The 22,000-nt window shown below is 33.9% G+C and overlaps 2 protein-coding genes across 7 annotated transcripts; one reads left to right on the top strand and one right to left on the bottom strand.

Annotated features, from left to right (window-relative positions):
- Positions 1-2,590: 2,590 nt before the first annotated feature.
- Positions 2,591-14,134, top strand: LOC133876640 (uncharacterized). 5 transcript variants are annotated; one of them, XM_062314887.1, is made up of 14 exons: positions 2,591-2,984; positions 3,143-3,183; positions 3,463-3,555; positions 3,871-3,945; positions 4,510-4,559; positions 5,385-5,474; positions 5,615-5,671; positions 7,077-7,146; positions 8,302-8,403; positions 8,473-8,525; positions 10,580-10,730; positions 10,837-10,921; positions 12,512-12,640; positions 13,775-14,134. In XM_062314887.1, the coding sequence occupies exons 1-14, from the start codon at positions 2,735-2,737 to the stop codon at positions 13,954-13,956; spliced, it is 1,428 nt and encodes a 475-aa protein (XP_062170871.1). In that variant the 5' UTR covers positions 2,591-2,734; the 3' UTR covers positions 13,957-14,134. The 5 variants fall into 5 exon arrangements, with proteins under 5 accessions (XP_062170871.1, XP_062170873.1, XP_062170872.1 ...); XM_062314889.1 differs by lacking the exon at positions 4,510-4,559 and having other exon boundaries at positions 7,072-7,146; XM_062314888.1 differs by lacking the exon at positions 4,510-4,559 and having other exon boundaries at positions 5,588-5,671; positions 7,072-7,146.
- Positions 14,135-14,610: 476 nt separating this feature from the next.
- LOC133877089 (E3 ubiquitin-protein ligase RZF1-like) lies at positions 14,611-17,086 on the bottom strand. Of its 2 annotated transcripts, none has more exons than XM_062315326.1 (2): positions 16,932-17,086; positions 14,611-15,978 (listed from the first exon to the last, which is right to left on the bottom strand). In XM_062315326.1, exon 2 carries the CDS (start codon positions 15,896-15,898, stop codon positions 14,897-14,899), a length of 1,002 nt encoding a protein of 333 aa, XP_062171310.1. In that variant the 5' UTR covers positions 15,899-15,978; positions 16,932-17,086; the 3' UTR covers positions 14,611-14,896. The 2 variants fall into 2 exon arrangements, with proteins under 2 accessions (XP_062171310.1, XP_062171309.1); XM_062315325.1 differs by lacking the exon at positions 16,932-17,086 and adding an exon at positions 16,313-16,807.
- Positions 17,087-22,000: the final 4,914 nt, after the last annotated feature.

Here is a 22,000-nt window from a genome sequence, read left to right as displayed (position 1 = left end):
ACAACTGAAAATGACAATCTATCATGCTCAATGGCCTCTCCGTATACATCAATATCTGCACCAACATATGTATTCATGAACCTCCTATCAATGTGCCCTTCATAATGTACCTCGAACACAAACTCTCATCTAGCCATCTACACAACAAAAGAGAATAAAATAAAGCAATAAGTATATTGTATATGTAGGTCAAAGTGACTCAACTAGAAAAAGAATAAATCCTAAACTAAAGCATGTTGTAAAACAATCAAGATTTTATTTTATTTTATTCAGCGGCCATTTAAAATTTTAAAATGATGTTGATTTTGATACAGTGTATTACTCTATGGTGGTGAAATTAATGAATTGCTTGTGGTACAGTGTATTACTCTATGGTAAAGTTTTATGGTATCAATGATTACTCTATGGTAAATTGATTTTGGTACTATCCCTTAGTTTTATCAACAAATCACAGCTTGTCAATCTATCGTATACTGGAAAATACTATTTCCCATATGAATCTGACACATTTCTATGTTTCAGGGCATTGGTCTAAGCTCTTCACTTGGCATGCTTTCATTGGTTAGTACACACAAGTTGGAGGAAAGGTGGTCTCATTAAGTTAAGGATCTCAACAGAGACAATATTATTAAAATACCTAATTAACAGTATTAATATTATGGAGGGGAAGAGGTATCCTAAAACAGCCATAGATATGAAATTATTTAGCTAAAAGTAGGTGATTTAAATATTTGCAAAAAGGGACCACTAAACAATTGGGGTCATTGTGACCCACGATAAACATAGCTGTCCGCAATCCACTAAAACAATTGTCAACTATGTCTGCATTATCAGTGGACCATTATTACAACCAAACCAATTGAACAAACAAGCAGACAACACAACCCCACCAACATGAACATGTTGGCATTATCTTCACACAACCCCACCCACATGAACATGTCGGTATTGAAAATACCCTTAATAAACAAACAACATGGCAAAATAAAAGGCATTATAAATACTGTCGTGGGTTTGGGCAATCTAAAAAACTCACATTGCTCGTGGGTTTGGTAAGGTAGAGCAACCCGCTGAAAGAGGATCTTGGAAATCACTCGGCAGCAGCTTGGAAATAACTCGGCACCGAGTCCCTCCTTCAGCACAATCGACACACTTGGCACCCACCCAGACTTTAATCGGCAAAAACACCCAGCAAGGCAACCTCTCGCCTCCAGTCAGCAAAACACCGGCAAGAAAGCCACCCAGAAACCGGTCAAAAAAAGGCAAGAAATGCACCCAGAAACAGGCCAAAAATCGGCACCCTCGCGTCGGTTCATTCTCTACAAATTAGTCGGCACAGTCTGTTCGATAACCCCAGAAAATAGCCAATGTAAAAAACCACGATCTGCACAAAGTAAAAAACCAAATCCAAATCGCATAGATTATTACCGAATGACATTCTTGTAATAATTATTTTTAAGTTGGCTATTTATGTCAATAATTTGTTGCATTATTTCGAAGGGCATTGTGGGAATTTTAGTGTGTAGAGGGAGGGTATTTTCGATTTTTTGGGCTAAAAGGGTCACGTGTCGTGCACATGACCCAATTTTTGTTGGCATTGACGGCATAAATGGACGGATGGGGCCAAAAAATCAAAAAAAATTGTAGTTTGGGAGGCCAAAATCTAGGTATTAGTAGTTCGGGAGGGCCATCCGGAGAAATGCTGATAGTTTGGGAGGCTAAATTGTATTTAACCATATATATATATATATATATATCACATCATATAACTATATTACAGTTAGTACTTGCACACATTATACATATAATATAGTTTATACTCTTTAGTTATATATAATAACATACTGTTAATTTGTTACTTATAGGCTATAGATATGTACTATATTTTTTAATATGCCAGCCTTATATAGTTATATATTATATATGTATGTCATAAATAAATGTATAGAGGTTGTTCATAAACTCGAATTTGAGCTCCGCTTTGATCACACATTAAAAAATTTATAACCTTAAGCTCTAGTTGAGCTAAGCTTGTCGAGTACTCTGCTCAGTTCAAATAGTATTCTCAACGAGTTAGTGTTCGAGCTCGCCTTAGTTTTAAATGAGCCGAGCTTGAATACACATTTCATAGCTCGGCTTGAGCTCGAGCTTGATTCAGAAAAGAGACAGTCTTGAAATTTTAAAGTTCAGCTCGATTACGGCCCTAGTTCGCTTCATTATTGTTAGTTGGGTTAATTATATTTTACCAAGAGAAAAATGTAAAATTAGCCATTATGTTAACATTGATTTGCAATAAGTTCTATATGGTTAAAAAAAAAAAATGGTGTTCTCAAAACTTTCTGTTATGCAAAAATAACAAATAAGTTCTTACTATAAATTTTGTCCAAAATCTTAACCAATTCATGTCAAGTTCAATTCAATTATATAATGACATGTGTCACACATAATAATAATAATAATAATAATAATAATAATAATAATAATAATATCAATAAAATATATAAATATATAAAATTAAAAATTAAAAACTAAAATAAATAATAAATAAAGTCGGAAGAGGGGTGTCTTGGCCACCCCTTTTAGATTCAACGGCAAAGGACGTGAGAGGAAGATGAAGATAGCGTACACAAGTTAAAGGTGATCGATTGTGGCCCACATTATCCGGTGGATATAACTGTTGTTACTGTTTATTCCGTTTTCCCTCCCTCTCCACTGAAAGAAAAGGCGGAAAGAAATGGCAGTGTCGAGTGCTTGTTTTCAAGTTCCGACGCTTCTACAAATCCCTTCTTCAAGAAAGCAATTGTTGCAAACTCACCGCTACAATCGTTCCTCTCGACCTGAACGCCACGACAGAGCAACCCTTCTTCACAAATGCTTCTCCCAGAGGCAGTCTCAATCCAATTCCACCCAAAAGGAGAAGGAAGAGTTCGAGTTCGAGAGGCTCTTCTCCAACCTCAACCAAGCCACATTGAAGCGAGAGCCCGGTTTTCCAATTGCTATAATTTTTTTTTTTGGATGAAGACCCACTCACTATGTTGATTTTTCTCTGCTCTTGTTATGCATTTCAATTCCATCTCATTTTTCTTTCCTTTTTTTTTTTTTTTTTTTTTTTTTTTTTTTTTTTTGTTTCTTTTACTTTCAGGGAGCCTATCTAGTGCAATTTTCCTGGTTGCGGGCACCACGGTATGCGTATTTTTAGTAAGATATTTGCATTTTGTATAAAGTGTGTGTACAGCTTAATGGAAAGATTGTAAGCACAAGGAATTTAAATTAGTTACAGTCTAAATGATGTAATTCGTTACATTGATAGCTGCTCAGAGAAGTATTTTCTTCGTTAAATAATATAATTCTTGTTTCTGTAATTTGTTTGTTGTTTTGGCATTCATTTCTTTCTACTGTTTAAAAATATTAGTAGAGTTTGGTGTGACCATCTTTGCGTTGAATGCTATTGAACTCCATTAGGTGGGTGCGGGAATTCTTGCAATTCCAGCGGTCACACAAGAATCTGGATTTCTAGCCTCTGCAGTTGCATGCATCGGTTGTTGGGTTTTTATGGTAACAATCTCCCTCTATGATACCATATTAAATGATCATTTATTCCAAAAGTTTAAGCGTATAGGAATATGTAAATTTAATCATTTAATCAATACTTTAAACACTTCTCCTCACTTGTGGGCTCAAACTCTATTTTTAAAAGGTGAAGCCCAAAACGTAGAATATTTAATTGAAATGAAGGTGAATGACTGAGACAAGATTTGAATTCAAAACCTTTGACTCTAATATCATGTTAAATCACCACTTGTCCTAAAAGCTTTAACATACTCTCTCTCTTAAATAGGAGGTATTTGAGAAGTTTAAAAATTACTGCAGGTTGTGACGGGGTTGCTCATTGCTGAAGTAAATGTGAACACCATGTGTGAGCTGGGTTCTGGCGGTGTATCATTAGTAAGTTCCATGTCTTTTTAACGTAACCCATACTTAGTATTTTCCTTTCCTCAAGAGGAGAAAAGGTGTCTTTACATACATTAATTTAGTGTTTCATAGCAAGGCTTTGCACCTCTATTCCTATCTGATGAGTGCATAAGTTCTTAAGAAATATAATGCACTTAAAAGCTTAAGTATTTGCTAACGTTTTCCTGGATGTCTGTGTATGGGTTAACCTTCTGTTACCCAGATCTACTATAAATTTGAGGTTATTTTATTTGCATCCTTTTCATAATTTTCAATGTTTTATTTGAAATCATCTATCTACATCTTGTCTTGAAAAATTATGATTTCACCCACATTTGCTGTCGGTCTTCTATTCCAGTGTAGCCAACAGAAGTTTAACTGTATTAGCTCTTTCATGAAAATTTATTTGTCAAACATATGATGTAAGTTTGAAATCGTCATTAGTTATTATCATACATTGTGGTTTTGATTTTTCTTTTTGTCAAGATAAAATTATGAGTTTCTCAGTTTAAAGGTTTTAAAGATAATATAATTTATCCACCCAGTGAATGATTTCAGGTATCAATGGCCATGCGAACTCTGGGAAAAGTGGGTGTTCAAATTGCTTGGTAGGCTTATATGAACCCTTTAAATTTTAATACATATATGGCTAATTATTGTTAGCCATTGTGCAAATTACTGAGACAAAAGACAAGAATTTTGAAAGCCAAGTAATTTTGATTAAGACATAAATTTCCTACAAACTAGGTTGGAAGAATTTCCTCCAACCTAGCCTCTAAAAGTGACATGTGTCATTTATGCACATGCGAATCACCTGCTTTCTTATTAATGCTATTAAATTTTTTTTATCCTTCTGATTATTAGTTACTCACAAACCAGGCTTTACATGAGCAAGCAAATATGATCCTTGTCAAATTGCCAACAAACTGGTGCATATACTGGATAATAAATTGGCAACTGCTAACTAGTCAACATTTAGCAACTATTAGCTAATCTATAAGGTTCTTGGCAACTGCTAACTAGTCAACATTTAGCAACTATTAGCTAATCTATAAGGTTCCTAATTTTGTTTGAAATGTATTGGCTGCTTGGGACAATCTGAGGGAAATCTAGAGAACCTTAACAAATGATGATATAAAAAAATCACCAACAACATTAAGCTTCTTATGGTCATGGATTCGTCTCAGCTAAACCACACTGGACTTAGCCTGTTGATGGTGGTAGACCAATTCATTTCCTCTTAGTGACACAAGTCTAAAGTAGTCCAAAATTTTATTGCACACTCATCAATGTTTCATTGATATTTTTGACCTATTAGCAATTTAAAAAGGCCTGACAGAGAGCCATGTCATCAGATTCTGTCAATTTCTTTAACTCACAGATTTTTTTGATTGTCTTGTCAAAGTTTGATTGTCATTTTCATTGTCTTGCAGTTGGTCTTACATCTTTATACATTACGCCCTTCTTGTGGCATATGTGGCTCGTTCTTCGGATATTTTGACAAATTTTCTCGGCATTCCATTGTATGAGCTATGTTCCTAAATGTTTTCATTTGATTTGTGCCTACCAAATCTGTAGTTCTGTAAGCAGCAGTTTTATGTATTATATTTCAAGTACCATTTTGTATGTTTCTTAGGTGTTGATGGCAGCGTTATGGTTGCAGATGGGAAAGTGCAACTTTGTTTTCATTGATTTTTGGATGCATATGCTACTTCGGAAGGTTAGTCATATTCTCTTGGTCTATCAATTTCTTCTGTAAGTTGAAAGATTTACCTTAAGAGTTAACTCGAATTAGTCTTGGTACTTTGAGTTTCTGGTGGAGTGGTTTTATTGTGCACTTGAAGCATAGTAGTGGCTGTTCATATAGCGTTAAATGTCTGGATAAGTGGGTTCAAGTTTGCTCACAGTGGCCAACATAGGGTGCAGGGATTGGCCATGGGTGTGATGGTTGAAGGGATGCATTGGGGTTTTTGGTCCTTTATGGCGTGAGGTACAATAACAGAGTTACTTAGCCTGCACAAGATGAATGTTAAATCACTAGCTATTCTAAAGTTTAAATTTATGAAAAAATTTAATCATTTAAGTAATATTCTAACATTGTCCCTCCTGTGTAGACGCAAATTCACCCTCAATAAATGGGGTCTAACTCATGAAATATTTAATTAAAATGGGAGGTAAAATGCTAACTTAAGAGTTGAAATTTAAGATTACTACTTTGATATCATTTTAAATTACCAATTATCACAAAAGTTTAAGTTGATTGGAAATGGTGAATTTAATGATTTACTTAATATTCTAACAATGAGAAAACAAGTCAATCACAACACCAAAAGGGAATTGAGAAGGATCGGGAGGGATGATAGACAAAAGTGAAGAGTCACTGGTGGGTGAGGGTTGGAATTTAGGGAAGGGAATTGGGTTGGCAGATGTGAGAGGAAGTGAGTCTACGGAATGAACCGACCATATAAAAAAATTATATATTAGGTGTCAATCAGGTTGGTTTTAGTTTGAACACCGACACCCACCATTGACAACCGAACCAATACTATTGGCTTTTTGAATTCTAGAACCGATGCCGACTTGTCAATCATTTGGAACCACCTGGTATTTGTCAGTTTCCAGTTGGTTCTATTGGTTATTCAGATACCTTGCCTACCCATGGAAGGCTTATCATAACAAATGAACAACTTCTCATTCTTGGTTCAACTCCCTTCCCCTGTCTAGGTATTGAAAACTCCAGTTTGTGTCCTTCCAACCACTGCGTTTATTATGAATTCATTGACTAGTCAAGCCGGTGTAATTAAAATAGTTTTATCACTTATATATATGTCTTTTCTATGCACATGTATATATGCTTAGTCTGATTCTACCTTTCATTCATACTTGGTGAACTTTTTATTACATATGGAAGCCCTTGAGTCTAACAGAAAACTTGGTTTAATCTGTGATGTAGAACAGTAGCTCTGATAGTAAACTGGTATAAAATCTATACAATTCTAAACTCCAACACCAAACCACCAATAAGTAAGGAACTTTTAACCTAGTAACCAGAACTCCTTTCCTTTTCCTTTTCTCTTTTCTTTTCTGTGAGGTGGAATTGACTATAAACTTATCTTCAAGTGTAGCCAGCGCTTTATTGGTGCAGTTAATGGAGTTCTTATATTTGGAATCGTTGTTTCATTTGCAGCTCTTGTGGTAATTCTCTCACTTTATGAACTACTTCCATATGATTTTAGATGTCCTTTTCAAGAGTTCGATTGCTCATTTATTTTACCTTTGGCTAAAACGTTTTGTGCATGGAAATGTAAATTCAACTATTTAAAAATGTTAGTCTTCTCTAATGTAGATTTTATTAAAATATGATCAACTGAGATCATCATATGCTCAACAATCAAATATGAGAAGCTTCCAGTGTACTTAAGGTGTTTCTTTTTGTATACTTCATTTTCCATCTAGAGTTTTCTTTAGTTCAATTAATGACCTGTCATTCATAATGAATTTGAAACAAGGTGATTTTATGAATTCTAAGAATAGAATTCTCTCTTCAGTCATAGTGATTACTCTTGCTTTTGGGATAAGTGGTGGTTTAACATGGTATTAGAGCAGAGGTCCTGAGTTCGAACCCTGACTCCATAGTTTACCTCCCATTTCAATTAAATATTTCACGTGTTGAGTCTTCACCTATTAAAAGAGAGTTTGAGCCCCCACGTGAGGAGGAGTGTTGTATTGATTAAATGATTAAATTCATCTCTTCCTATCAACTTAAGCTTTTGAGACAAGTGATAGTTTAACATGGTATCAAAGCCAGAGGTTATGAGTTCGAACCCTGACTCCCTCCACAATTCACTCTCCGTTTCAGTTAAATATTCCATGTGTTAGGCTTCACCTATGAAAGGGTATAGACCTATGAAAAGGTATAGGGAGTTTGAACCCACACGTGAGGGGGAGTGTCAAAGTATTGATTAACTGATTAAATTTATCCATTCCTATAAGCTTAAGCTTTTGGGTTGATTGGTAATTAAACGACTCCTATCCTTTTTGTTTTCCTTTTCAAATAGTCGTATTCAAAATGATGAATTTGTTTATTATATCCTTGACAAAATATGATGGGCTCATTCAAATTTCATAGGACAACAAAACAGGCCTTATTGGATTTAGATTTACTCGATCAAGTGAACAAGAGGATAGTATAAATGATTTAGACGTTTATTCTCATGGCTGTGAACATATTTGCATGTGTGAACTTAAAAAATGGCCAAATTAATATACAGGTTTCTGCATGGGTATAAGGCTGAAGTCTTGCATTTTTATTGCACTATCTACAGTATTATGTTAATTTTTCATTTTCAGGCTGTTGCAAGTGGAGACCTGCACTGGGATGCACTTCTGAAAGCCAACTTTGAAGCAGTTCCTATGAGTATACCCATAATTGCACTTTCATTTGTTTACCAGGTAACATCACCAAACCTGCAGTAATTCAGCAGTGAAGTGGTTATGACAATTTATATATGCTTTGTTCAGAATGTAGTACCTGTTCTTTGTACGGATCTTGAAGGAAACCTGGCAAAAGTAAGGTGCATATCTTGTTATCACCACTATATAGTCTAGATGTCATAGATTGTGATTATCAAGCTTATTATAATGGACATGGCAACAAATCACACCTTTGCTTGATAGTAGCGTGAACAATGTATAGATGTGATTTGTTCTGATGATGAGTCTTTTAGGAATTTAATGTTTTAGCTGAGGAATCCTCCTCATCATATTAGTTAACTGAATTATATTAAATCATTGCAAGATAGCAAGAATGTGGATATCACCTGTTGGTTATTGAAAACATGTAAGATTGTATACCTGAACCAAATGGACAACCTTGTAATATAAATGTTGAAACATTACTAATTAGTTTTAAAAAAATTTCTCATGACTAGTACTTGCTCTTTGATATTCTTCTGTACTGCTAATTACGATAATGAAAACAGGAGTCAGTAGTACTAATGCCATTGTCCATGCCTTATCCATACATAATATCCTACGGACTGAATGATGGATCTTGTTTTATGTCCACGTTTCTCCTTTTAGTTTAAAAAATGGAGAATTATAAAACAGACTTAGGAAGTACTTGGATTACATTCAATTGTAGTACCAAATATCATAAAGTATCAGTAGCCAGCTATCACTTTTAAAAGATGAATGTTACAATACATGGAGTAACAGGCTAGAGACCAACTAGCTTAAGCATGTCTAACTGGATTCGTTTAAATCAGGAGATGTAAGAAAAGAGAGAAAATAATTTCAATTTTTAGCCGATCCTTGCATAAAATATCTATATGCTTACATGAGCGTGAACCTTTGATTTGTACGACACTTAGCTATAGATTGAGGCACTTGAGGACGACTTCCTTATTTCAAACCTAGTTTGACACTTAAATTTGGAGAAGTTATAGGGACTAATTCATTCTTGTCAAGAAATTCATGCATAATTATTCATAACTATGATGCTCTTTATGATTTTTTTGCATGTAAAGAAATACTCTACATAGACAATATATTGCTAATGTAATGAAATCACAAATGCATATATAGCTGTTTCCCTGTGTTTGGACTACTGGAAGTTATTGTTTTTGACACCCAGTCTATGCATGCTAAATGGAGACCTGCAAATGTAGATCTCTGAATGTTAGAGGATATTTCTGCGTTGTGTATAACTTCTAAATGTAATTTCTAGAGCAACACTTCTGAAGAAGAATGAAACATATATTTTATGTGTACAGGCTGTTGCCATTTTCTTTTTATAATTCCAAAACTCTTTCTGGATCTTTCAATTGGAAAATACAGCCCACTTAACACACAAATCCATAAATGAAGTTCAACATATAGCCTACCTTTTTTTTTTTTTTTTGATTCAACATATAGCCCACCTAACCAGCTTTGGGGCCAACACGAAAAAGAACCCAACTATTCCTGTCTTTAAAACCCAAAACATTTTGATTGACACTAATGTTTCAGCATTCTTTAGTAAGTTTAGTTGAGAATCTTTTCAAATTAGTATGTTGTTCTTGAACCAGCTTTTTGGCTGATCTTGTAATATCTTGCCCCCTGTTTGGCATATGATTGTTTAAAGAGACAAGATCTTAGGGGCCTTTTAGTAAAGGTCTTGAGCACTTTCCATAGTGATCTGTAGTGTGTTAGTAAAAGGTCATAGGTCTTGATTTGCAGGGTATGTAACCTAGACCCCCACTTTGCTGTACCCGTGTTGACAGAACTTGACAAAGTTAAGGTCCAAAATGGTGGAAGATTTATGTACAATGGACAAATCCAACACTCGTACATGTACCTGCATCTGCCACCCGTACATGAGTCCATTAATATATATGCGTGTATAATCTGTAAGAGACTAAGGAGTGTCTTCTTTTTATGTCAACTTCCTCATTTGTTTTCCATACATATGGTTCTTAGTAATATGCCAAAATTTAGAAGAGTTTGTCATTAGTAAGGGAGTTTTAACTGCCTCTTGAAAGTTTCCCGTCTGATGTCATGCTCTAGATGAAGTGTTGGTTATCTCTATTTTGTAAGGCCTGTTCAAAACTTTGTATGTTATGTACATCATCAACTTTTTATTTTGCAGGACTGCCATAGTTCTGGGTACAGCTATACCACTTGTTTTATTTCTTGTCTGGAATGGTGTTATTCTGGGAAGCATTACAAATCTTGAAATGGGCTCAGGTAAAATCCTGGACCCAATACAACAACTGCAATCTAGCAATGGAGTTGTTGGAGTAAGTAAAACATGAAATATTTTATTTTTTGAGCCAAACTTTGAAACAACGCATTATGAAGTGATGATAACTTTTTTCTTCTTTATTTCATTTGTATGATCTTCAGCCCATTATCCAAGTGTTCTCACTTCTTGCAATTGCTACATCTTATATCGGATTCATTTTGGGTCTGGCTGACTTTCTTGCAGACTGTAAGTGGGCCCCTTCACCTTGCTTTTGATTGAACAAATATCATATCCGTTTCTTTATTGCAATGTATTCTTGGCTTATTGCTTCCCAACTCTCAGTCTATGCATCAGTCAGGTTGTATTCAGAGACTGGGTTTGCTATTAGTTAAATAATCGTTAGAGGCTAAAATTTTCTAAAATGTTATTCATCTTGTCCTCAATGGATGTCAGAAGATTATATTTCTTAACTAATTAGGCGAATTACCATATGTGTGTGTGTGTCCATAGGTTCCTCCTAATATACATCAGACTAAAAGAAGTTAGCATAATCCCCATTTTTTTGGAACAAAGTAACCCCCATACATTTTTCACTTTCCAGCTTTAATGAGAATAATAGCATAATCTAAAACAAATAGTCAATTTCTCTCTTCCCGCTTTCCCTTCCAGCGTGCACTTTTCATGAGTTCTTAACAAAGCCAGGATTACCAATCCATGGATAGGGAGGCTATTGGCTGAAACTTGAATGGTGAAGCAAGAATGGCAATAAAATATTTTATTATCAGTTGTGTTGATTTTGGTAATTATGCCACCGAAGTTTAGTGACAACCATGTCTGAGGGAAAGAGATTGACTTCTATATGATAAGAAAGACGAGGACATTGGTTGCTGTCTTAATATGGTGGTGGAGGTGCTTGATCGTAACATGGCAACAAAAATCAAGTATCATTAAGTACCCTTAATGGATGCCATTGATGTATTGGATATGAAGGAAGGGGGTTGCAGAACTGGGGAGAGAAACAAAGGGAAATGAATCTTTCCTTATTTGAATTATAAATTAACTCTTTAACACTATTAGATGATGTAAAAGGATCATGGTAAATTTTGTCATGAAAATGTGGGCAGCCCGCTGTCTTTCACTATATACATATGTATATATGAAAGCATGTACACCTTCCCAGAACATTGTACATGCAAGATGATCTTGCTTTTAATTGATCATAGCTCCAGGCCATGAATAAAATTTTTCAAGAAATTTACAGATGTCTTTCATCATCTTGATAAGCAATATTTTACTTGCATTCATCCTTAGAAACCTTACAACTAGCAAACTCTGGATGTTTCCTGCTCCACACTTGGGACTAAGATTCAAAAGCACCCTTATGTGCTGTCTGTTGCAAATCTCTGTAGAAGTCCTCAGCTATGTACATGTGTAATTTACAGAGTATCTGTACATATATAATTTCTGAGTCGTCTCTACAGATCAGTCAAAAAGTTAGCCATGGCCTGCACCTATAACATGTCCATATGGCAGAGTCATATATCAGACTATGAAGAAAGTGATGATGTTAGATAAGGTATTGTGATAAAAACTCACTATAGATTCAATTTTTGCATAACTTAGAAATAAATGGAAGTGGATAAAAATGTGAAAGTCCAAGTTGTTTTCACAAGTATGGAAACATGTGTCAGTTATGCCTGAAATGCCAAGCCTTCCTACATACCATAGCCATTTTTGTTACAGTGGTATTTCATGGTTTATTAAATCTGAATTCTAGACTATGATTTATATTTTGTTTCTTAAATATTTTACTCTTCCATTTGGTGAAATTTTCAGTGCTGAAACTCCCAACTGGACAGAGCCGGCCTCTACCATACCTCTTGACTTTGATTCCTCCACTGGTACTATCGTTGCTAGACCCAGAAATATTTTTCAAAGCCTTGGATTTTGCTGGAACATATGGAGGTACTGCTGTGTTGTGTTTTTTTTTTTGTTTTTTCTCATTTTCCATTATCACAAATTCATACCAATTTAGCTTAATGTTGAGTGGGAATATGCTTGTTCTGTTCATAAGTGTAGCTTACAACTTGCAAAACAGCAACTAAATTATCCGTTTCAAACTGGAATAAGCCTGTGTAAAAAGCCATAGTATAATGTTTTTGAGTGATACCATCCATGGGAATAGTTGACTCAAATGGCCCAAGGACACCCTATCCCAATGACAAAGGAAAAGAAGAAAAAAGAGAAGTCAAGAAAAAAAAAAAAAAAAAAAAAAAAAAAGGAATTTTCAATTCTGTTTCTTTCTTTAAATTTATTTAGGTCAATTACATTTCGTCCCCCTAAACTACCGCCACATTTGCACTTACACTCCTAAACTATGACCAAACTATCACTTTGTCACAAGTAGGTCCTGAGTTAGATTTGAGTGTTAAAATTGACGGAATCCATCACATATGAGAGCCATGTGACACTAAAATATTTTTTCAAGACAAACTTACCCTAGTTGATTTGAAACGCACCATTTATAAATTAATCAACAAAAACAAAAAAAATATATATATATAAAGTATGGTATTTAATCTTTGGTTTTCTCTTCTTCATCATTTCTCTTTATTTCACAATGAGTGCGGACACAAAGAAGACACGAGGAGTCGTCGCTGCAGGCTTAAGCAGAGGGGTTGGTGGCGGGGAGCGGCCACCCCCTCGTGTTATGCAGGGGGTTCCTTAAGATGGTGTGTTTCATATGGGTAATATTGTCTTTTCAAGTGAACTGAAATTAATGATTTTCAATTACATCTAGGCATTTCTTCCCCCCCCCCCCCCCCCCCCCTTTTTTTTACACGACCAAAATGGGAGCATTTTATGAAAGGAAAACGAGCAAGTGTCACTTGTCAGACACGTGACACATTTTTCATCCACATTTAACGCCCAAATCTGACTAGGTGGTAGGTTGGGAAAGTGAGTTGCAGTGAGTTATAGCTTAGGGGTGGTAGTTTAGAGGGGCAAAGTGTAATTCACCCATTTATTTATTTGTCTTATGGGTTTTAAAATTTATAATTTGACCTAACATGGCTGGGCTGTTTCCTGTAATTTTGTTAGTATTGGTACTCTTTGGAATTCTCCCCGCTGCTATGTCGTGGTCAGAAAGGTACTCAAATCCATCCTCATCTATGAAACTGGCGCAGCTGGTTCCAGGAGGAAGGCTAACACTGTCACTCATCATTGGAGGGGCAGGATGTGTCGTATTTTCAGAAATACTTGAGAACTTTGGGCACCCCTAATCCTAAGTACTGAGAATGTGAATGATTTTGTTGGCTTTACTTATTACAATCCCCTCTTCTAAGACTTTGTATTGTACAAAGTAATTATCACTCATTTCTTTATTTTCCCAAAGCAAACTGTGCTCCTTGCACCATATATTATTGCCTGGTCTATGTTAATCCATCTATTTTTTTTTTTTTTTTTGGCAATAAAAGAGTTATTTCTATTGAAAATTTTCCTAAATCCTTTGGAGGAAGAGTCCCCGGAAACCAAAACACCGGCGGTGTTTGATAACGTTTTTTAGGAAGTGTTTTTTTTGTGTTTTGGTTAAAAAAGTGTTTTGATACGATATAAACATGAAAATAATTTTTCCTTTTTTTTGTGATAAAAGTTATTTTTTAATGTTTTGACCTTTTTTTTAGTAGAAAGAAAAAAGAGAGAGTGTTGGCGAACAAGCCCATAACCATCCATCACTAGTTACAAAAGCTACAGAGAATAGATGGAAGAAAGCATGAATATGAATTTTGTTCCAATAAAAGTACCAAAAGAAATTTCAAGATCAACATCATATCATCAACATAAACGCATGAAACAAAATTTCCATGATCCGAAATGTGCAAGCTATAGATAATAAAGGCAAAGGACAGATGAATGGGGCTGACTTACAAATGCAATGAAATTATAAACACGCCATCTTTTTATTAAAGAGTCCCCAAGAAGCACCACCTTTCACTTTGCACAAATAAGATCGAATTATTAAAACCATCTCTACTCCACCGAGCATGTTTTACTTTACAAAAGAGCCAACATAATAAAACTCCTATTGAGTACAATTACCTTCCATTTATATCTTAAAGTTTGATATAAACCAAACTCGAAAACCAGTTCTACAACAGCAACTTCATTTACCAGCTTTAATTGGCATGTCAATTAAACATGACAAGGATAGCAAATGAAGCCTTAATAATCAAAAGACCGTCCAGGGTAACTCATCTCATTATTCTGTTCATGATGGGTTGAGGAATGGCTTCCTCTATTTTCAGCATGATGGCGAGCGTTTGAATTTGAAGAGCGGAAAGGCCACAAATACGACCACGGATTCCTCCTTCCATGAGTGTGCGGAAAATTCTCTAAACCACCAGGGGTGTTACCATAGTCACTGCTACTGCTGCTGCTGCTGCCACTGTTCCCACCACCCCTACTTCGCCTACCACGAGAACTATCAATCCCTTGAGGAGGCAGCTCAAGGCGGCAAACAGGGCATGAGTTGTGCTGAACCAACCAAGGAACAATACAATCGGAGTGATAAATATGGCTACATGGCATCGTCCTTGCTTCAGAGCCCAACTCAAATCTTTCCTTACAGACTGGACAGTGTGCATCAGTGTGGATATGTGCTTGTGTGATCTTAATAGTGGGCATTGCATCAATTGAAGAATGAGGTGCTGGGGCTGGACCCCGTTGCTCATTCATAGAAAGCTGTTCAATCAATTCCTCAAATCCATGGCCCATAAAGTAGTCACTGATATCAACTTGCCTACGTCCACTTCGACTGCCATTAGAGAAGGCTGAACCAGGAATATGATTGAATATCCAATGAGGATCAGGACCGAAAACACTCAAACTCTGTTCAGGAACCAAACCAGATCTCACTCTAACATCAAAGTTTGGGTTTCTTCCAGCCATTCTCTGCCTCATAAAAGAATCAATAACATCCACAAGTTCAAATCTTGCGTTAGGACCCCTCTGTCTCATCAAACTATACATAAGTTCAAATATATCAGGTATCTGATGAGAATGATCTGCTGAAATACGAAAGACATCCTCTGGTGCCAAGTCCTGCATCTCACCAAGTTCTTGAATAAAGCCTTGATCACAGTAAGGGCAAAAACTTTCTCCCTCTGCAAGCCTGAATTGCTGACTGCATTGGTAGCACCAGTGTGTGTATCCAGCACGTGACATCTTTTTTTTCTTTTTTTTTTCCGAATGAATCGTAATACCAAACCTAAATCTCAGTCCTGAATGCCATTTTATTCGGCACCCTGGAAATAGAAAATCAAGAACAATCTATTAGACAACAAAAAAGGCTATAAACACTGAAAAGTAACAGAAGCCAAACAAAAGCTGAAGTTTATATGTCATAATGTGTAACCCTCCCCTTGCTCCGTCTCCACACCAGGCCAGAAATCTCAAACCTAAAAAAATATTGAGAAATGCTAGGGGTACCAAATTTTTTACTAAGAGATGGGTACTAAGATCACGTGGAGCTTATTAATTGGAAATGATCAAAACAATTAATAAAAAGAAATGCTACAGATACCGAAGAATAAGCTTCACATCATCGTAGTACCCATTTCTTGGAAAAAAATTTAGTACCTCTAGCATTTCTCATAAAGATTTAGATCAAGTCCAGTCATACTGTTGGTCATATAGCACTTTTTCTTGATAAGCAACCAATGAGTTTTGAACCCACAACCCCACCCCTTTCTTGGAAAAGGCAATGTCATTTGAGCTAGAGCTCACTGGCAATATCAATTGATAGAAATTGATATCAGTAAAATATCAATTGCATAGTAACATATCAATTGCTAGAATTGCAACTGAGCAAAATTTCCACACAAAAAAACGAGCTTTTGATGCACAGACATACATAATCTGAATATCAGGTCAAACTAGGCTTCAAAGCAATATTCACCAGCTCAACACCCTCCAAAAAAGTAAACCAAATGCGAATCATCGAATAATATCACAATTATCAACCACAGAGCAACAGTTCAATTCTTGACCAAAGACTACACAAACAAAACCCTGATCTTAAACTTCGGAAGCAAATACTCAGAGACACAGCAAAAGGAAATACATATTAAAAAAGAAAAAAGAAAAAAGAAAAAAGAAAAACCAAAGCAATTCTCATCCATTCAAAAATCCTGCAATAAGCTTCTAAGAATTCAATTCTCCAGAGCATAGTCTGCGTAGAAATGAAAAGGGTACATACCGATGAACAAGGAGAGTGAATGAGAAAAACCCAATTCATGGTTTGGTTTTTATAACCCTAATTACGATTATAGTAGTCGGAAAAATAAGGTTAGGGAGACCCAGTCTCGGCGCGTCTCTCTGATCAGTACTTGATAATTATTGTCTCGAAGAAGATAAGTGGAAAATCCTTTAGGCCCGTTTGGCAACCCTTTCCATATTTGAGGTGATTTTTTTTTTTTTTTTTTTTCAAATGAGATGGTGACACATCATTTGAAAATAAATATTATTTTAAAAAATGTGTCATCATCCCATGAGATGATGACACATTTCTTAAAATAATAGATTACATGAGATTGTGGCACATTATTAGATAACCAAATTTTGAAAAAAAAAAAATAAAAAATTGAGATGTGTAGCACTTCTTAATAGTAAAAAGTAATTAATGTAATATAAAATAGAAAAAGTTTATATCAAAAAGTGAAAGAAAAAAAAATATTATATTGTGTTTTTTTTATTTAAATAGTAATAAAAAATTATTGATATAATATAAAAAATTAAAATGTTTTGAAATTGATATTTTGTAGGAGAAGTGAAAATAAGGAAAGAAAAGTAAGTGGGTAGCCAAACGGGGTCTTAATATACCGCGTTAAAATACGATTCCGGAACTTACCGAGAAGTAAATAAAGATGCTTTTCTTTTATATTTTCTTAACTTTTGTATTTTTATTTATTTTTTATTTTCTTTGTTTTCTTTAACGAGCATACGGCAAATAAGTCCAAACATTCTATCTGTTTCATTTAAAATGAAAAATTGTACTTGAAATAAGTTCGAGGTTTAAACTTTAAATGTATAGATGACGTAATATTATTTAAATGTTTTGAATGATGTATTTATTATGTAATATTATCTGCACCGTTAAGTAAAATAATATTAAATTTTTATTTTAAAATGACTCATTTCTATTTTAAATAAAATGTGAAAAAAAAATAAAGAAATTGATTGATATGATATATAGGTTAAAGAAATTTTGAATTTTTTGTGAGTAAAAAATTAAAAATTAAAAAAGTTGTTTGTTAATATATAAAAAAATAAAATAAAAAAAAGGTGAAATTTTAGGTTTGGCAACCCACTCCCTTTTCCTTTTTTTTCTTTTTTTTTTCTTTTTTTTTTTTTTCAGAATAGTCAAGATTCTTTTTTGACATTACCAAACAACTTTCTTCACTTTTCTACTACAAAAAATTCTCAACTTTTTTCATATTTATATCACATCAATCAATTCTTATCTTTCTCAAAAAAAAAAAAAAAAAAAAAAAAAAAAAAAATTGTTAAACTTATTTCTTTATATTATCAAACAACTTTCTTCCCATCTAGAATAATAATACTAACTTGGAATATAAGCAAGCCGTCTGGGTCCCTTCGACTAGAGAGAGAAGCTCTTATTTTCTTGAGAGAGAAAGTTCTTTTCTGTTTTGTTGTTCGCCAGGAAGGGAGGTTTTTCGCCTCCCTTCCCCGGTGGTGGTGCCCCCTAGCCTTTAAGGGCTATGGAGTTTTTTGTTCCTCCATAGTGTGTACCAGTGGAAGTAGATTTCTCCCAGCCATTAGGGCTGTGGAGCTTTTGCTTCTCCGAGTCTTTACTGGGCTTTGGAGTTTGTGTTAGCCTTTGTTGGTTTTTTTTCTCGTTTCTCTGACAGGAGGTTCATCTTGAGGCGTCCGGTGGGGAGATATTGTGATTGTTCGTGCCGTCGGTGGAGCGTTTTCGGACTTTATTTGTTAAATTCTGACCAACACTTAAATCCTAGCATGTTTTTCCTAAAAAAAGAGAGAGGGTATTTTAGATGCTCCGTTAGGATTTACTGTTAAATTCTAACGGAGTATCCTTAAGTGAGACGTTTGTAAACGTGAATGCCGAAGTTTAAAATGTTTGCTAATTCAGTACTTTTATCTTGAAACGGTATATAATTCGATACCCTTTTCTGAAGTTATCCCCAAAAAAATTTCAAAACTCCTTTCGCATTTATATCACATTAATCAATTCTTATTTTTCTTTAAAAAAAAAAACAAAAAACAAAAAAAAATTCTTTATTCACCTTACCAAACAACTTTCTTAACTTTTCTTTCTTTCTTTTTTCTTTTTTTTTTTAAAAAAAAATTAACTTTTTTGACGTTTATATCACGTAATCAATTCGTATTACTGTTAAAATTCATGACTATGTGCTCATAAAAAAACCTTGACTTTTTTAGGTCAAGTCAAGTTATTGCTTTGGTTATTTGAACAAGAAACAAAGAGAACGTGATAGCTCCAATTTCTGTGCAATTTACATCGGCCAATCGGAGTTGGGTCAACGAAAAAAAAAAGAGGGAAAAAAAGGAAAAAAGAAAAAGAAAAAAGGGTCAATGTCCTATACATTTTTATTTTCTTTTGACTTGGCTTACACGCATTAAAAAAAATATTAATTTTTTCAACAACTAATATTTAATTTTACTTTTCCTCTCTTATAAAAATAAATTTAAAAATAAATTGTTAAAAAAATAACAAAACCCAACACGTAAGCCAAATCCATTGATTTTAACCAAGTAATATAGTGAAAACTAGTAGTTTCTCATCTTTTAACTCACTAATTTGCTAAATTAAAAGGCTTTAACAACTTAGTTAAGTTACCCATAATCATTCCCCTTAATATTGATAGTGGATTAATATCACCGTTGATTTTCGTGTGGATATTTAAAACAAAATGCTATTTAGCATTATATCATTATATCAGCATTTTCAATTGATGTGATATGTTTAATTCATTATTGATTTTTTTTTTTGTTTTAATTAAAATTAATCATAAATATAAATTAATCATACTGTGTCAACTAAGAATACCCAGAGAATGGTAAATAACATATCTCTTATAATATTTCTAGAATATTAATATTTCTTCTTTTTTTTTTTCCTTTTTTTAATTGGGGGCTTGTTAATTTAGGCCTTGAAAAAAAAAAGAAAAAAAAAAAAGAAAGAAAAAGAAAGGGAGGGGGCCAGCTAATGCTACTTTGGCACACTCGGTTGTCGTTCTTAATAGATATTTTATTCAAAATGATAGAAAGCCCTCTTGTCGAGACACGTGTATTACAATTATTATACTTTACTGTCAACAATATCATAGACCATCAGATTATTTTCTTTTATTTTTTTTAAGGAATGCAACAACCATGGGATGGTGACCCTAGAATTTTAGGCCAATCTCGTTATTGTGCTAAGGCAACCAACATATAAATTAGTTGGGAGGCTATAAATACAATTAATAATTTTTTACATGATTCGCGAATTCGATATAAATTTAATACGAAATTAGCGGATTACGATTAAGAAGTTTTATACGTTTAATTAAATAGATCAGTTTAATCGGTTATGATTGACTTATATAGTCTTATAATCATGCATCAACATGACACAAATCTAACATACGAATACAAATTTCTACTCTTATCCATAAGTAAGGTTCCTTCACCTTGATCCTAACTCTTTTTTTTTTTTTCTTTTTTTATAATCTCTCCCTTTTAATTTATATATACTGATTTGAATAATGTGATAATATAAAGTAAAAATATAATGATCTTAAAATGTTCTTTATTTATTTTTGAGTATATATATACATATTGCTAGTACTTCAAAATTTATATGAAGGTCTACCTCACAAATCAGTATATAGAATAATAATAATAATAATAAAGTGTTTGGAGAGAAAACATACCCATATAATAATTAACTAATTAAGCGACTCAATCAAACATTTCTTTTCTTTTCTATTTTTTTTTTTTTAAAAAAAGGGAACTCATCTTTATATATTAGAAATCAAGGGCTCTTGCTCACCAAGTACAGGTAGGGTAAGACTCAATGTAAACCTGATGCAGTAGTTACAACCAGTTTTGCAAGCTTATGAGCCGCACCATTTCCATTTCTAATTATGCGCTATTTCATCTCTACCAATGTACCACTGCCATGTGGACTGCGGAGAATTTTTATGCAAAAGAGTGAAACATATATATATATTTTTTTTTTACAAAAGAGAGACGTTTTACAAATTCAAACCAAAAACAATCAAATAGATGCCAATTGACCAATTTATAATTAAGTGCTTCTGCTGTCCAACTAAAGAACCAACTGTTATTATCACACATAAAAAAAAAAAAAAAGAAAAAAAAAAAAGAGCCTACTGTTATTGACCAATTATAACCGCGTTTGTTACCTTAGCAACGGACCAAAATAGACCTTAAAATTAATAAAAGAAAAAAAAATAAAATAAATGAAAGGACAAGCTTTTACGAGCGGTCAATGAAATGGTAGGTAACCCTCCTTGTTATATACTTGACCATTGCTTTCGTTGGTAGAGTCTCGACCTTTTTTTTTTATTTATTATTATTTTAAGGATTATTTTTTAGAGCCTAGGTATCAAAACTGACGCACATGGTGGAATGTGAATTTGAATTTGCAAAATTGTTGAAGAACATGCTGTTCTACATATCTCAAGGTGAATCTACGAGCCTTATCTTTTCCAATAATGGCTTTCAATTTGCAAAACTCACATCTTGTCTATACGTGTTGTTGGCTACACAATTAAGTTTTGGGATAAATATAAAATCAATCCTTGTAATTGGCCTAAATTACAAATCGTTCTCTCTTGTATAAAAAATATTCACAAGTCCTGAAAATAGGTCAAAATAATAATTTAATTCCTACAATCAAATTTCGTACGAATTCCATTAGTTTGCCAATAATGACATGTCACTCTTAATAAAAAAAAAAAAAACTAATATATTAAAAATACAAATATATTAAAAATACAAATATATAAAACATTAAAAATTATTATTTTCTATTATTATTTTAAAAGGAGTTTGGGGAAGGGATGGTTGCCGATGGTAACCACCACCTTAGAGGGAGGGAGTGGCTCAAATGGGACTGGATGAGCTCGCAAGCCGCCCCCTCTCTTTTTTCTTTTGTTAAAAAAAATAATTTCCCTACACAATGTCCTTACATTAAATGCTTCTTTTCTAATACCTAATTTCCTTTTCTGAAAAAGAAAATTTCGATTTGCAATTCGT

Source organism: Alnus glutinosa, chromosome 9, assembly GCF_958979055.1.
Source record: "Alnus glutinosa chromosome 9, dhAlnGlut1.1, whole genome shotgun sequence".
Classification (NCBI taxonomy): Eukaryota; Viridiplantae; Streptophyta; class Magnoliopsida; order Fagales; family Betulaceae; genus Alnus; species Alnus glutinosa.
The sequence above is the reverse complement of the archived record's forward strand: the minus strand, read 5'-3'. Positions and strand labels throughout refer to the sequence as shown.

What these genes read in the sequence shown, in the direction of transcription:
- LOC133876640 (XM_062314887.1), top strand. Translation starts at nt 2,735, where the DNA reads ATGGCAGTGTCGAGTGCTTGTTTTCAAGTTCCGACGCTTCTACAAATC. An exon ending in TGCATATGCTACTTCGGAAG is followed by an intron (nt 5,672 to 7,076) that starts GTTAGTCATATT and finishes CTTCAAGTGTAG; the next exon opens with CCAGCGCTTTATTGGTGCAG. An exon ending in TTTCATTTGCAGCTCTTGTG is followed by an intron (nt 7,147 to 8,301) that starts GTAATTCTCTCA and finishes TTTCATTTTCAG; the next exon opens with GCTGTTGCAAGTGGAGACCT.